The sequence below is a fragment of the Bradysia coprophila genome, unplaced genomic scaffold, assembly GCF_014529535.1.
Source record: "Bradysia coprophila strain Holo2 unplaced genomic scaffold, BU_Bcop_v1 contig_94, whole genome shotgun sequence".
Classification (NCBI taxonomy): domain Eukaryota; kingdom Metazoa; phylum Arthropoda; class Insecta; order Diptera; family Sciaridae; genus Bradysia; species Bradysia coprophila.
In genome coordinates this window covers 3862931-3877867 of record NW_023504022.1, presented here as the reverse complement: position 1 = coordinate 3877867, position 14937 = coordinate 3862931, and the positions used below count along the sequence as shown (strand labels likewise).

Sequence of the window (14937 nt, the reverse complement as noted above, 5' to 3'; positions counted from 1 at the left end):
AACATAGAATTTACCAATCAAATTATGTAGCACACGGCACATAATCTAATGCATGGAAAAACTAACCCACCAGACAATCAGCTTCGATATCCTAACCACAAACTATTTCCCTCATCAAATTTACATTAAACAAAAATTATAGTTCTTTCCGCTGTGACGTTGCAACCCTAATATCGGTGCAATTCATTCTTCTTATTATTTGCAGAATGCACGTCAAAAGCAGAGGAAAATCTACGAGAACCAACCGAACAATTCGTATTACGAATCGGCCGAAGAGAAGAAGCCCAACATCAACTACACCTGCAAGAAATGCAATCTGGTATTCCAGCGGTACTACGAACTGATTCGCCATCAGAAGAACCATTGCTTCAAGGAGGAGAACAATAAGAAATCGGCCAAGGCTCAAATAGCAGCCGCTCAAATTGCACAAAGTTTAAGCAGCGAAGACTCCAATTCCAGCATCGACATCAACAATGCGTCGTCGTTACTATCGGGGAACATAGCAGCCGGCTTACAAGCACAGAATCTGAGTTTAAATTCGCCGAATATGTTGCAATCGAGTCATTCAGCCATACCGGGACTATCAACCAGTCCGAATTTGTCAATGCTATCGTCACAGCACAGCATATTCGGTAAAAGTGGCAGTGCTGGTCATCAGAGTCCACAATCGACGTCGTCACAGCAGTCGCCGACGCAAAAATACGAATGCGACAAATGCAATTTGATGTTCTCACGCTACGAACTGTACAAGGAGCATCAGCTCATCCACTTGATGAATCCAAATTTATTTCTTCAACAGTCGCTGAGCCAGCAGTACAGTGAAAATTCACCGTTCGGAATATTGCAAAATTTGAGTTCGAATGCGGCAGCACCGGCCACATCGTCCACATCCGATACGATGGACTTATCGCAGAAGCAGAAGAAGCGAAAATTTTCCGAAACCAGCCAGGATAACGATCACAACGACTATGATCAGTTGAATAAGAAGTTGAAGAACGAACAATTCGAATTTTTGTACAATTATTTCGTGCAGAATGAGGGCGCCGACGAGATTGTCAAGGCGAAAAACATCGACTTCGAATCGCTGTACACCTACTATCAGACGAACGAACTGAAGAAGAAGGGAAACTTCGATTTTTTATACCAATACTATGTGCAAAATGAGCGACCCATGGACATGTCCGAGAAGCCGAGCTTCGAATTTCTGTTCCAGTACTACCAAATCAACGAGTCAAAGAAGTTTTTTCAGTTAGAAGCCTCGCCATCAAAAAATGATTTTCTGATGATGAATTTAACGTCGACGCCAAAAAATCCAACGGCACCGTCAACACCAACAACCGCATTGTCAAAACAGCAGCAAACGACAGCGAATTCATCATCGGGAATGCTATCAGAAACGGCGGTAGCTGCAACCGTTGGACGACAAACGCCAATCAATCAGTCAATGTCAACCAATCAACAATCATTGACTGGTAGTGTTGGTGGCGGCGGCTTAATCATCCACAATCAGAATAGTAACGGCAGTAGTACATGCGGTACGGTAACGAATCCGGCTGATTTGCTCATCCAGAGCATGCATCAGGGTGAAATAACGTCGGCTGACAAGCAGAATAACAAACGTTTGCGAACGACCATCCTGCCGGAACAGTTGAATTTTTTATACGAATGCTATCAGAACGAGTCGAATCCTAGTCGAAAGATGCTTGAGGAGATATCCAAAAAGGTCAACTTGAAGAAGCGCGTTGTTCAGGTAATTGCTTTCCTTTGTTTCGCAACAAATATGAGATTCACTTGGTTTTATCACTATTTTACTTTGTGCTAGAAGTTGCTGATTTTTGTTTGATTTAAAAATGAATTTTTCTTTGTTTTCACCGGTTTTTCTTTCGACTTTTGAATTAGTTTTCTTTGTTTCGTTGGTTTCGTTCGGTTTAGTTTTTGTCTAATTGTCGTTGTAATGCCAGTAAATTGTAATTGTGTAAATGATGCCACTGACTGACAACACAGAAAAATCTGAATTCACTTGCCGTGCGTCAGCTTTTCGACTATCTGTTCTAAACGACTCGACCGTGCACATTCGAGAACATCTAACTAGCAAACATTCAAGTTATTAGTCCGTAGATTTGACCCGTCCCAAAAATTCAAACAAACGAAATTTTTACCTTTACGAGTCATATCGCCAAGGCTTCAGGTGATTGGGGAACAAGCCGACTCCGATTTTAATGAGTGATAGCTCGTTGAAATCGTCTTTCAATTCTAGGAAACACGTATCTTTCACTTTTTCTAAAAAAAAATTGTTTTCTGTGAAAAGTGTTCAAAAGTGATCACATGTCAGAGAGTACCGAAAACAGTTTTTCGGCAATAACTCAAGAAAAAATTATTTTAAATTGTTGTAATGTTGTACGATTGTCGGCCTTGGAAAGACCTACAGATAGAGTATACGCACTGCTTGGTGCTAGTTGATCCACGAGAGCTATGACTTAAAATATAGTGAATGTTCGGAGAGTACTGCTTCTCTGCAGCTTCGTTGTTCCACGGAACTAAGTATGGGGTGTTGTAGCTGGCCTCACCCACTATCGTTCCACACATAAATGAGCCCAGTACTTTTGTGCTGCAAGCCCACAGAAGTGTTAGAAAAAAAGTTGGTGCCAAAATGCAGATTTTTTTCTTCTTTCTGAGGGCTCTACAGCTGGAACAGCATCTGGAACGGTACTATGGCAGTCATTCTTTATCGTCTACTATTCTTTTACCTTATCAATAGAAAAACGCTTCGATATGTCACGAATATATCAGATCCAATGTTAGTAATATCAAGAGATAGCTGATTAACTACTGTGAGTTAAATCGCGCACGGAGGCCTCCGTTGGGCCTATTGTGCTACACAAAATCATTAAATTTTTCTCGGAGGATTTTAGTCAAATAAAGTTTTAGCGTATAGCAAATGACCTCAAGACTTCCTCAGAAGTTTGGAAAACCGATATGATCAAACTCCTGTCACGTAGCAAATATTGGTCCGATTGAAAAACTAACTACTGTTCCGGAGTCCTGAGGTCATTTGCTATACGCTAACACTTTATTTGACTAAAATCCTCCGAGAAAAATGTAATAATTTTTCACAAGAATTACTAACATTGGATATGTTGTAACGACCTATATTCGAGTCAAAGTGAAGCGTATACGGTAAGGGAATAGTAGACGATAAAGAATGACTGCCATAGTACCGTTCCAGATGCTGTTCCAGCTGTAGTGCCCCCGGAAAGAAGAAAAAAATCTGCATTTTGGCACCAACTTTTTTTCTAACACTTCTGTGGGCTTGCAGCACAAAAGTACTGGGCTCATTTATGTGTGGAACGATAGTGGGTGAGGCCAGCTACAACACCCCATACTTAGTTCCGTGGAACAACGAAGCTGCAGAGAAGCAGTACTCTCCGAACATTCACTATATTTTAAGTCATAGCTCTCGTGGATCAACTAGCACCAAGCAGTGCGTATACTCTATCTGTAGGTCTTTCCAAGGCCGACAAGCGTACAACATTACAACAATTTAAAATAATTTTTTCTTGAGTTATTGCCGAAAAACTGTTTTCGGTACTCTCTGACATGTGATCACTTTTGAACACTTTTCACAGAAAACAATTTTTTTTTAGAAAAAGTGAAAGATACGTGTTTCCTAGAATTGAAAGACGAATCCAACGAGCTATCACTCATTAAAATCGGAGTCGGCTTGTTCCCCAATCACCTGAAGTCTTGGCGATATGACTCTTACTGCATCGATAGCTGGCTAACATCAAAAATGTGAAGCCCTACTGTTTGATGCTTCATGAGCTTTACGTTTAATCGGTTCCAAACCATTTTTTCCAGAACGGTTACCAAGTTTTTAATAGAGAGTACAGTGTCAATAAAGAGGTAATTTTATGTTGTTTCAGGGAAAACATGGTCTTATGGGAGTTACGATGAAATATGAGAATTTGAAATGTTTAAGTGACCATATATCATCGTAGATGCTACCAAACTTCCGCAAAACTCTACTTGTCCTGAAACAACATAAAATTACCTTTCTAATGACGCCCCACACGACCATGTACGCTTAGTGTACCCCGAGAAATTTCTGTAAGAAAATTGTAAGTTTTCAGTCTTTTTCGGTTGAACACTACAACTGTACATATCTCAGTGTGGATGAATTTTAAACCCAATAAGACCCTATTTGCCCCGGAAGTACATGCAATTACCTTTCTAGTGACATCCCACACGACCCTGTACGGCTCGTGTACCTCGAGAAATTTCTGTAAGAAAAGGGCATGTTTTCGGTTTTTGATCGACTCATACTAGCCAAACGAGCTTCCATGACTTACGTCTTGTAGGGAGCTTTTGTCTAACATTCTCGCTATAGGATATTAGGGATCAAATTATTAGTAGAAAACTCAGAAGTTCAATCACACCTCAAGGGCCTAGGTTTCTGTTTCACTTGAAATGTATTTATCTAAAGGCATGAGCATAACCAGTGTCGAACTGACCATGCTAGGAAGTAAACCGTTTCGCGAATCACTTTTTATAATTTTATAAAAAAAATGAATTCCACAAACTTCCGAAGTGTCTTTTCGTAGCCAGTCCGGTTCTGAGCACAACCGAATACTATAATTCCTTTAGAGAGGTGGCCTCACAGATAGCTTTCTCTGCAGTAACGGTCACTGCAAACGAAAAAAGTCGTCCACACATTGTAACCATGGACCGTGTTGCATGTTACATTACAAGTAGTTTACATTCGGACTGCCCATGATGGAGAATTTGTTTTCTGATTGCTCGTTGTGTACAAAAAAAAAATCAAATCTTTTTACTAAAAATCAAAAATATAAAACAAAAACCGAAACCCAATCAGGTTTGGTATCAAAATTCACGAGCTCGAGAACGTAAAGGCCAATTCCGTCAGAACCTGCAAATAATTAACAAGAAATGTCCCCATTGCGGTGCCATATTCAAAATAAAATCGGCCCTTGAATCACACTTACAAACCAAACATCCGGACAAGCAGCCAATCAACATCGATCAAATACCGGATGTTAAGCCGCACATAAATGATTTTCCCACTACCAATGCACAGACAACATTCAAAGCTATGCTCAACGATCAGTTGATCGATAATAACAATAAGCTGAGCGTCAGTGATTTTGCTCAACTGATGGACGCCACTGCATCGATACTTGCCGCTACGAGCCAACAGCAGTCATCACCATTTTCCATGTCGGCCAGTAACGGTGTTAATCCGTTGGATTTGTCAACGACAACCCCAAAGTATGAGCCAAGCGAAAGCGAAATTAGTTTTTCCGATTCGAACAATGATCACGACGAATCGAACGATTTCTCTGCACAACCGAATGGCAGTTTCGGATGCAGCGAATCGCATTTGGATGGGGGCGGTGATGGTTTGTCGATGGGAAAAGGGAATAACGGTGGCATTGGAATGAGCCAATTGAATGGCGATCTCGACTATTTCGGACCATGCAGTCCGGCGTCAAGTACGCAGAGTCAACAGAAGAAACGGTATCGTACCCAAATGTCGCATAGACAGGTAAACATGTTGAAAGTACTGTTTGGTGACTACAAAACACCAAGCATGATAGACTGCGAAAATGTCGGTCGTGAAATTGGACTACCTAAGCGGGTTGTGCAGGTAGGTGTTATGAAAAGAAATTCCAATGAAGAAGATCGTTGTGGTTATCGTTCTATGTTGTTTACATTTTTCATTTCGTTTATGATTTCGTTTCGTTTTCGTTTCGTTTTGATTTCGTTTTCTTTACAAAAATTTTGAGTATTTTTTGCTTGGTTATTATCATTGCCGATTGTTCGTCAGTTTCAACTTTTAAATTCCAATTACTTTGAGTAACTTTGATACTTTTGTGTAATTTCGTTTTGTTCAATTTGACGGTATCGCGCGTTAATCGAAATCAAATCTGAAAGTTGTAACACAGAACTTGCCGCAGAACGGTTGATGGAAAGCCGATTGGAGGAACGAGTTAGGAGAACACATTGTGTGTGAGAGAGAATTGGAAAGAAATTCGAGAGTTCAGCAACATACCTATTTGTTCACCGATGTCTCGGACCTTGTACGACACTTCAAAAAAGCACCGTAGTAGAAAACATTGCAATCGCTTAATTTTAGATGATCGTCCTTCCTTGCTTAGTCACTTTTATCGTTAATGTTTCGTTGTTTTTCGTTTATTGTTGATTTTTGTGTTCGTTTAACTTTTTATTGATTTTCGTACAACACAACAAGCAACTTCTTCACAAATTAGCACAGTTTCTCTACCCTCATTGACAAATCAATGCCGTTACTAACTCACCAAACGTTTTCCCTCCAATTAGGTTTGGTTCCAAAATGCCCGTGCCAAAGACAAGAAATCTCGCAACAGCCGTTACACTGATGAGGAAAGTGTCAGTGGTGGCATGACCGCAAATCCATCACCGGATCTGCAGCCAATAATTGACGATTGTAAAATTTGTGGCGTTCAAAAGGTTAATATGCAGGAGCACGTCTTCTCCAGCGCTCACATCGCCCAAGTGAAAGCTTCCATCGAGGGCGCCGATCTATCCGATCACCATGACGACGGTCAAAATCTGACCAAACCGCAACAGTCTCCGACACCTGCATCATCCATCTCATCGACCAGTTCGATGCCATCAGCTGCGAATATGATGTCACAGCAATCATCCACACACGATGCAATGGGCCTGTACAATCAATTTTTACTGCAAAATCATATGTTCGGTCAACTGAGCGGAGCCCTGAGCGGAAATCAATCGTCTGACCAGCATCAAGAACTGTTGGCGCTACAACATCATCTAAGCCAACAACAGCAGGCCGCCCTGAACAACAGTGGTTCGTCGACATCGACCACGAATGGCGGTGGTTCACAGCAGCCGACACCGCAACAACTGTTGATGGAAAATAATTTACTGCTGCAAATCAATGCTGATAATCAACCCACCACAAATAGTGAAATTCTACAGCAACTGTACAGTTACAGTCAAATGAGCGGTGAGTTGATAAAATAAAGAAGAAAAAAACAAAATTTTCCCGACCCTGTTGGCTTCTGCGCAAAATGTTGAGTGTTGTACGTCGCTTTGGCTACGGCCACATTTTTGTTTCATTACACGGTGTACATTGCCTTCAACACTCCCTCAAATTATGTTGTGATGTTTTAGAAATTATTTTTTTTTTAGTTTCTTTAGTTTTCCGTTTTTGTTTTAAAATTTAAAAATTTATTGGAAGTTGCACGCTGAGAACTTCGTCTGCAAATGAAGAAAATTTGTCTTTCTAATCTAACAATTTTAAAGAAGCGAAAACAATATTGAGTTTGTGTGATGATAATGACGATGATGATGATAATGATGATGATGATGATGATTTAATGTATATAATAAACGTAACATTGTGAGTCTGTTTAGCTATTAAATCTATTGTAGTGCTAAGTTACGGTTAAGTCACTGCATTTTAACTTTTCAAAAAACATTGCAGCACAGAAATGTAAAAATAAAAATTTTGTCCGCGACTTCATTCTCGGTAAACGGATAACAATTCGAATATTTTGCTGTTGCTCCACCAAGGCTCTCACTCAAACCGTTCTCACACAACGACTCTTCTCGTATAGTCAAGCGTCGATGGAAGTTTTTTTTGCATCCACAATATCCACTTGAGGATATTGTGTCGTCCACTTGTGGAAATTGTGTCCACTTGTAGATATTGTGTCCACTTGTGGATATTGTGTCCACTTGTGGATATTGTGTCCACTTGTGGATATTGTGTCCACTTGTGGATATTGTGTCCACTTGTGGATATTGTGTCCACTTGTGGATATTGTGTCCACTTGTGGATATTGTGTCCACTTTGACTTGTGGATATTGTGTCCACTTGTGGATATTGTGACCACTTGTGGATATTGTGACCACTTGTGGATATTGTGTCCACTTGTGGATATTGTGTCTACTTGTGGATATTGTGTCCACTTGTGGATATTGTGTCCACTTGTGGATATTGTGTCCACTTGTGGATATTGTGTCCACTTGTGGATATTGTGTCTACTTGTGGATATTGTGTCTACTTGTGGATATTGTGTCTACTTTTGGATATTGTGTCTACTTGTGGATATGGTGTTTACTTGTGGATATTGTGTCCACTTGTGGTTTGTGGATATTGTGTGCACATTGTTTGTAAATTGAGGGACAACTTTGATGAAGCTGCAAAAGAAAATCTTTTTTGATAATTGAGACGTCGGACAAAACTATCTGAATTATTGTTTTAGTGAAGTAAAATGAAGAGATTCCTATAAACAATTCGATTAAAACAGTTAAGTTCCAGTTGTAAGTGAATGTAGAAATAGAACAAATTGTTAAATAGAAATCGATTCAAATTCAAATGAAAAATAATCTTAAGCGGACGATAAAGTGATTTACATACATTGCTAGTGACAGTTTTAGATGCATTAGGACTATAATTCAAATTTTATGTAAAATATTATTTTTATCAATCAAATTACAGCACTAATTATACAAACCGTAATTCCTGCTACATTTACGGTCAATGATGGTTCTGATAATTTATATCAAACAGATTAGTAAATTAGAAATTTATTCGATTTGAATGAGTGAAGGGGATGAAGGGTTAAATTAGGAAATGAAAGGATTACACGAATTACATTCAACGATTAGTTGTTATCATTAAGACGCCTCGCAAAACTGAATTTAATTTTAATTAATTTTTGTAATTTTAAATCGCAGAGTTGAAATTGTGTAAACAAAAAGATGAAATCATTATCATGCAAACAAACAATCAATTAGAATTTAATTAAACAACTACCTATTACTACTACTATTATAATAATGCTATACGACTATGCTAACTAAATTGACTATACTACAAAATGAATTCGTAGTAAAAGTTGAAAATTTAAAAAAAAAATCAAATTTCGTCAAATTGTATAGAAAGAATGGAAGGAAAAAAGACAAATTTTTAATGAAAATAATTTTTTTTAATTTTATTTTAGTTGACTAAGACATCCTCTTTGTTTTTATTATTATTTTATTATTATTATTATTATTCTAATTTTAAAACAAACAGAATAAAACAACAAAAATTATTATTTATGTAAAATTGTTCGATGTTTTTTATTTTCATTTTATTTCGTTTCTTGTGCTTCTTGTGTTTCCATATCGGTTTTCTGTTTTACTTATTGTTTTACTTATTTTTCGTTTCGCTTTCATTCCTGTGATCGTCAGCATTGAAGACTGCATCGTCAGACTGTAATAATCATTAGGCCGAAAACACATGAGCACGTTTGCGTTGATGGGATCGACAATTATGATGCGTTTTCCATTCGTGAAAATGAGTGTGCAATGGAACGCGCAGCATCATTTTCCATAACAGTAACTCCAAATTGCTAGCGTGTTCGCCCTAAAGGAATCTAATACCCCGGTCAATTACGTCCTCGGCCTTTATTACAAAATGATTGAGAAAATTCTAGTCCACTGACCGAAGCCATTTTCATCACTATATTCATTGAATACTATTCATTTCTGTATGTGTACCAGTCCAAAGTATTATTATTATTTCCCTATCGAATAGCTGCTTACATTCACCGCACATAAACAATAACTTTTCGGAACTGCCTAGGAATAACTGCCTGCCTTTGGGAAAAAACTGTTTAGAAAATTGAGAAAATAACAGGAAAATTTCCAGGAAAATATTTCAATTTCCTTGATTCAATCTAGAAAATCTTCAAAATTTTGAAATATTCAGAAAATTTAAATAGTTTTCAAGAAAGTTCGAGCAGGGTTACAGATCCAAGATATTGACCTCTATGTACCAACATATACGAGGAAAGTGATGTATTGATGCCTACAAAGAAATTTTTCTGTCAAGTGGAGGAAATTGGAAGTTAAGAAAGTTATGACGAAAAAACATCCGCTCAACTGTTATAAACTGTTCGAAAAATGTCGTTGTTGCAATTTTTCGAACAGTTGAGCGGTTCGTCATAACTTTCTTAACTTCCAAGCGCCCCCACTTTTAATTTCAGAAGATAAATTTTTTTAGGCATGAATACATCACCCTCTTGAAATGGTACGTAGAGATCAATATAACTTTATGTATTCAGTATCTTCTAGCTCTGCAGAAGTTTCATAGAAGTTTCTTAGTGATACTCACGGAACACAGACAAAAAAGTTCAGACGACCACACTCTTTCAGCTGAAAAACATTTTGTAACTACGTTAGATATTAGAATCGAGAAGTTGTTGCCATTCCTTGAAGAGGATGGCGAAAAGAAATTATTCAACGTGGTTTGTACATCTAATCAAAGAACGATGAATTTTCCCTCGTATGTACGGAATATCATGTTGAACTCATAGGACAAGTTTGCCTATGTCGACAGTAGAAGCAATTCGGACAATAATACTTCGAATTCTTCCTGTTCACTCGTACACTCCCCATTTTTCTATTTTCTGAATTTCGATCAACATTTTTTGTATTTAGTCAGGCAGCTATAAGGTTAACCATGATTAGTGATCACTGTATGTCGCCTGTATGTTGTCATCTATCAAAAATTTATTAAGTTTTTTTTAGCTTTGTGTTGGCGTGAGGTCCCTGTTCTTAGTCTGTCTTTTGCCCCCTACAACGAAATCCAAAACCAAATAATTTTTATCTAAATTTATGTTTCTATTTATCCCAATCTCGCATACCGGCAGCAATCGGAGGCAAATAAGGAAATTGGTGAGTAATGAAGAGAGAAAAATGGTACGAAAAAGTTCCAGAGCTGAATACATTTTTGGACGATTTCAAAGTTCCTGCATAAGCTAAATGAATAATGTGATGTGTCTCATCTATATGTGTCTGAGAATAATTAATTATTAAGGAATTACGCAGATATATAGTTTTTAGAACGAGAAATGTAAAAAAAAATAAAACTTGCAAATTAAATTAAAAGAAAAAAAAGCAAAATGAAGAAGAGATGTGTCTGAAACAAGTGGTCGGATTGATATTTTTTAGTTAAGATCCGTTTTTTTGTTGAAGGAAACGTGTAAAAAATATTAATGTGAAAATGAATCAAGATTTAAATTAATTTTAATTTTAATTAACCTAAAAAAAATGAAATTTAATACTCGCAAAAATGCAATGAAACGATCCTATTAACTTAAATAAAAAGAAAAAAAAAAACATAAAAACAACCAAAAAGTTCCTATTTTTAATAAAGAGCAAAAAAAATTTGATTGAACGATAAGTGAACGAAGAAGAGAAAGAAGAAGAAGAAAATAATTTTTTATTTAAAAAAAGAAGAGAAAATAACAAATAAAAGAAAAATTATAAATAAAAATGAGAAACGCAAGTCTCCTTAGAAACGATTCCTATTACATTTATGATGAAAAATAAAAATTTAGAAATATAATAAAACAAATGATGATGAAAATTGTATAAAAGATAAATCAAAGAAAAAATTATGAAACGCGAAACGACAGAAGAAAATCAAATATTTTTATTAATCTCAGTTTAAGCGATTGTTACGCGAAAGAACGAAAAACAGTGTGCGCATATTAATTGGACGTGAATAATCAGTTTGATGTATTTATCAAAAAAGAAAAAGAAATTCTCTCTTGATGGGCAACAATGACCGTGAACTTTTTTTTAACAAACTTCGAAAACTGATAGAATTTCAGTTTGTCGCCAAAGAATTTTTAATAAAATAAATTCCACTGAGAAATATCGATGGGAAACGTGATTTTTTGATTCTGAACATTTTTTTTTTGTCTTCAATAGATCGAAAGTCCAAAAATTCCCATAAGAACTGTTTCCAGTTTCAATTATAATACTGAAAAAAAAGGATCGAAATCGGTCAGTTGCATGTAATGTTAATGGAATTGACATCTTCACAGATGGTCATTCTCAACTCTTACTGATGCATAGTTCTTTTAGTCCACTTTTTTTCGTTACTCGTGCTAACTAACTTACTCAAACACTCAACTGAATTACACGAAAATGTTAGAAAAATAAACAAATTTTTAGAAATGTATTGGTAGTAAGTCATACATTCTAACATCCTATAGATAAAAACAACCAAGCATAGTTGATAAAATATTGAAAACAAACAGTACTCAGATGCCACCGCCACATGTTGTGGTAACGACAAAAACAAAAGAAGAAAAAATATCTTCGACACTCAAATGGACATGAATGCATTGAACATTCGAATATGCGCATAACCTTTCAGAGACGGCCAACCAACTGTTAACAACAAAATGTAATGTAATAAAACAAATGAAATAAAAGATTTTGTATCAAATACTAGGCGATATGTTGAAAAACTATGAACATCGGAAGTAACAGATTTAATGATTAGACCGAGCTGTATAATCTTTCCGTTTCAAAAAGGTTAGATAAAAATGCATACTACAACAGATACAATATGTATTGTGTAATGAATAAAACGATAAACAGAAGAAGAAGAAAAGAAGCAGAAGAAGTAGAAGACATCTAGATCTTAAATATTTAAGTAAATAAATGAAGGTTCCTAATATAAAATAAAAAAGAAAAAAAGTATAAAGCTAATTAGAACTTAGATTACCAAAGATTAAAAGGTTAAACTGAAATAAAATAATTAAATTGAAATGAAATTTACTTTAAAATTATTGATAAAAAAAAGAAAATAGAAAGATAAAGAAATTATTAAAAAAGAAAAAAAAACTTAAAAAAATCTGTGTGTAGTACATTACCTAACCTAAACAATAAATGGAAAAAGAACAAAAAAAAAACAATTAAACAAAAGAAATGCTGAAAATATTGAAACTTTGGAAAAAAGAAGAATCATCAATGGAGGCTGATTAAAATCTTTAAAGAAAAGATAGTAATATTAAAGAAAACACACAACTACCACTATACTATACAAAGTAAAAAAAAAAAAAAACATTTTAAATAAAAAAGAATGCGCCTCCTATTTTTTAGTAATCTAATTTAAAGAAAAAAGAAAATGATGAAAAAAAAATTCACACAAAAAATGAATTAAACCAAAAACTACTATGAAAATGATATAAAATTAATTTAAAAAAAAATGAAATAAAATAAAAGAAAAATGTTCCTATTATATTAATATTTAATATAAACAATATGTAAACTAAGTAAATTAACTCTAAAAGAATTATTCAGAAAACTTTAAATTTAAAAAAAAAATGGAAAAGAAATTGTATGAAAAATGAAGCAATTTAAAAAAAAAGAAGAAGAAAAAAGTGAAAAACATACGTTTTTATATGCATATTGATTGATATTGATTCATTATATAATTAACAATATTTTGGGTAATGTTAGATGGTAGAACGAAAAATTCGATGTAGTGTGATGATGTTTTTTTCATTTTTGAATTTCCGTTTTTTTTGTACCCAATTTCTGTTTTTTCCGTTTTATTTTTCTTTAATTCATTGAATTATCTAACGATTTTTGTTAATTCTTAAATTTTTCATAGCAAAAATTTATAAATGGCTGTCGGGTCACCGTTATTCGGAATGAAATCAAAATTATTTATGAATTACTGTCTATGTCTATGCCACAATGAACATTTGCGCTTTTTTCAATAGTTTTAAATAGAAAATCATCAGAGACATGAGAACTATTCCAATCTGTTTCAAAGAAATGATGACAAAGACCTTTGATTCTGCTTGGCGAAAGCAATGCCCTCTGTTATCAGTTCTCTGAAACTATTCTCACGTTCATTCAAGTGTTTCCCCTCTCTGTTTATTGTTAACCTGTAACGGACGGCTATCACCTTTTATCGATAACGACTTCAGTAATGAATGTCAAGCTCTGACTAATGCGGTCAGATACAGCAAAAGGCATGTTTAAGAAAAATGAAGTAAAAGATTTTACTTACTTTTGCTTCCCCTTAGCTCCAAATGGCTTTTGTTACAACCCTAGGGATTAAAATTAATTTGACATTAAGCTCAAAAGCATGTAAAATCCATTATATAACTCTGGATAAAAATTAAAAGTCTTGTTTTTGTGTGATTGTTGACCTCGGCTTTGGCTCGGATCTACAAAATAGATACGCAAACTCTACCTTTCAACTTTTAAATCCTTGTTATGTAAAATACTATGGAATCAAATGCTTGAAAATTCTTAAATCAAATGAAGTAATGTGGGAATGGTATAATCGGTAACGTCAATTATATTCTGGAAATCATGTTATCGATTGTGTTGAGAGAATCGATTTGTTTGATAGAATCATTCACAGGTGAATCAAGTCAACAAAACAAAAATTGTTCTTTATCTAGAATGTTTTATTCTTTGGAACCCAATGGTTTCTTCTATATTTCTACATGGGGGCTCAACCGGACTCGACGTTTCTACAGTAATAGATTGCGATGCCGTACGTGAAAGGTCAAAGCTACAGAATTTGACATACAAATTCAATAAAAAATCAACCGAATTGATTTCATTCTCTTAATGCAGCTGGTCGTGACAATTGATTACAAAAAATCATTAAAAATTTTATTTTTGAGAAAAACGATTCTTCCAAATTTTTGTTGTTTGGCTAAAATCAGTTTGTAGTTCAATGATCTTTTTTTTCGACTTTTTGAAGAAAAAAGAATAAAACAAACGTGGAAAAAAATGTTATTTTTTGATAATATTTATATATTCAGTTCGCTTATTATAGTCTCTTATTATTCCTCTATAACAACATTAACGATGAGTATAAAACCAAAGAAAAACTATTTATTATTGAAAATTGCTAAGTTAAATAAATTTAAAGTAATTGTGGCGAAAACTAAAACAAATATTTCATTGTCAATATGTTAATTTAAGTATATATTGCTCACACATTGTATTGAGTTAATTTAAAACAAAAAAAAGAACGAAAGAAAGAAAACTGTTTTATGATAGAAATTGAAAATGAATAAAAAAAAACTATTT

At 34.9% G+C, this 14937-nt stretch overlaps 1 protein-coding gene across 8 annotated transcripts in view; it reads left to right on the top strand.

Annotated features, from left to right (window-relative positions):
* The window catches only part of LOC119085003 (zinc finger protein 2), a 93849-nt gene extending 80909 nt beyond the window's left edge, over window positions 1-12940 (top strand). For 4 of the 8 annotated variants that reach the window (XM_037195179.1, XM_037195180.1, XM_037195177.1 and 1 more), the window contains 3 exons: window positions 206-1750; window positions 4874-5665; window positions 6358-7300. In XM_037195179.1, the coding sequence (XP_037051074.1) occupies window positions 206-1750; window positions 4874-5665; window positions 6358-7047 (3027 nt within the window). In that variant the 3' untranslated portion in view covers window positions 7048-7300. Of the gene's footprint in view, window positions 1-205; window positions 1751-4873; window positions 5666-6357; window positions 7301-10730 lie in introns of those variants that run through there. The other 4 variants (XM_037195174.1, XM_037195176.1, XM_037195175.1 and 1 more) reach the window with 4 other exon arrangements.
* The last annotated feature ends 1997 nt before the right edge of the window (window positions 12941-14937 follow it).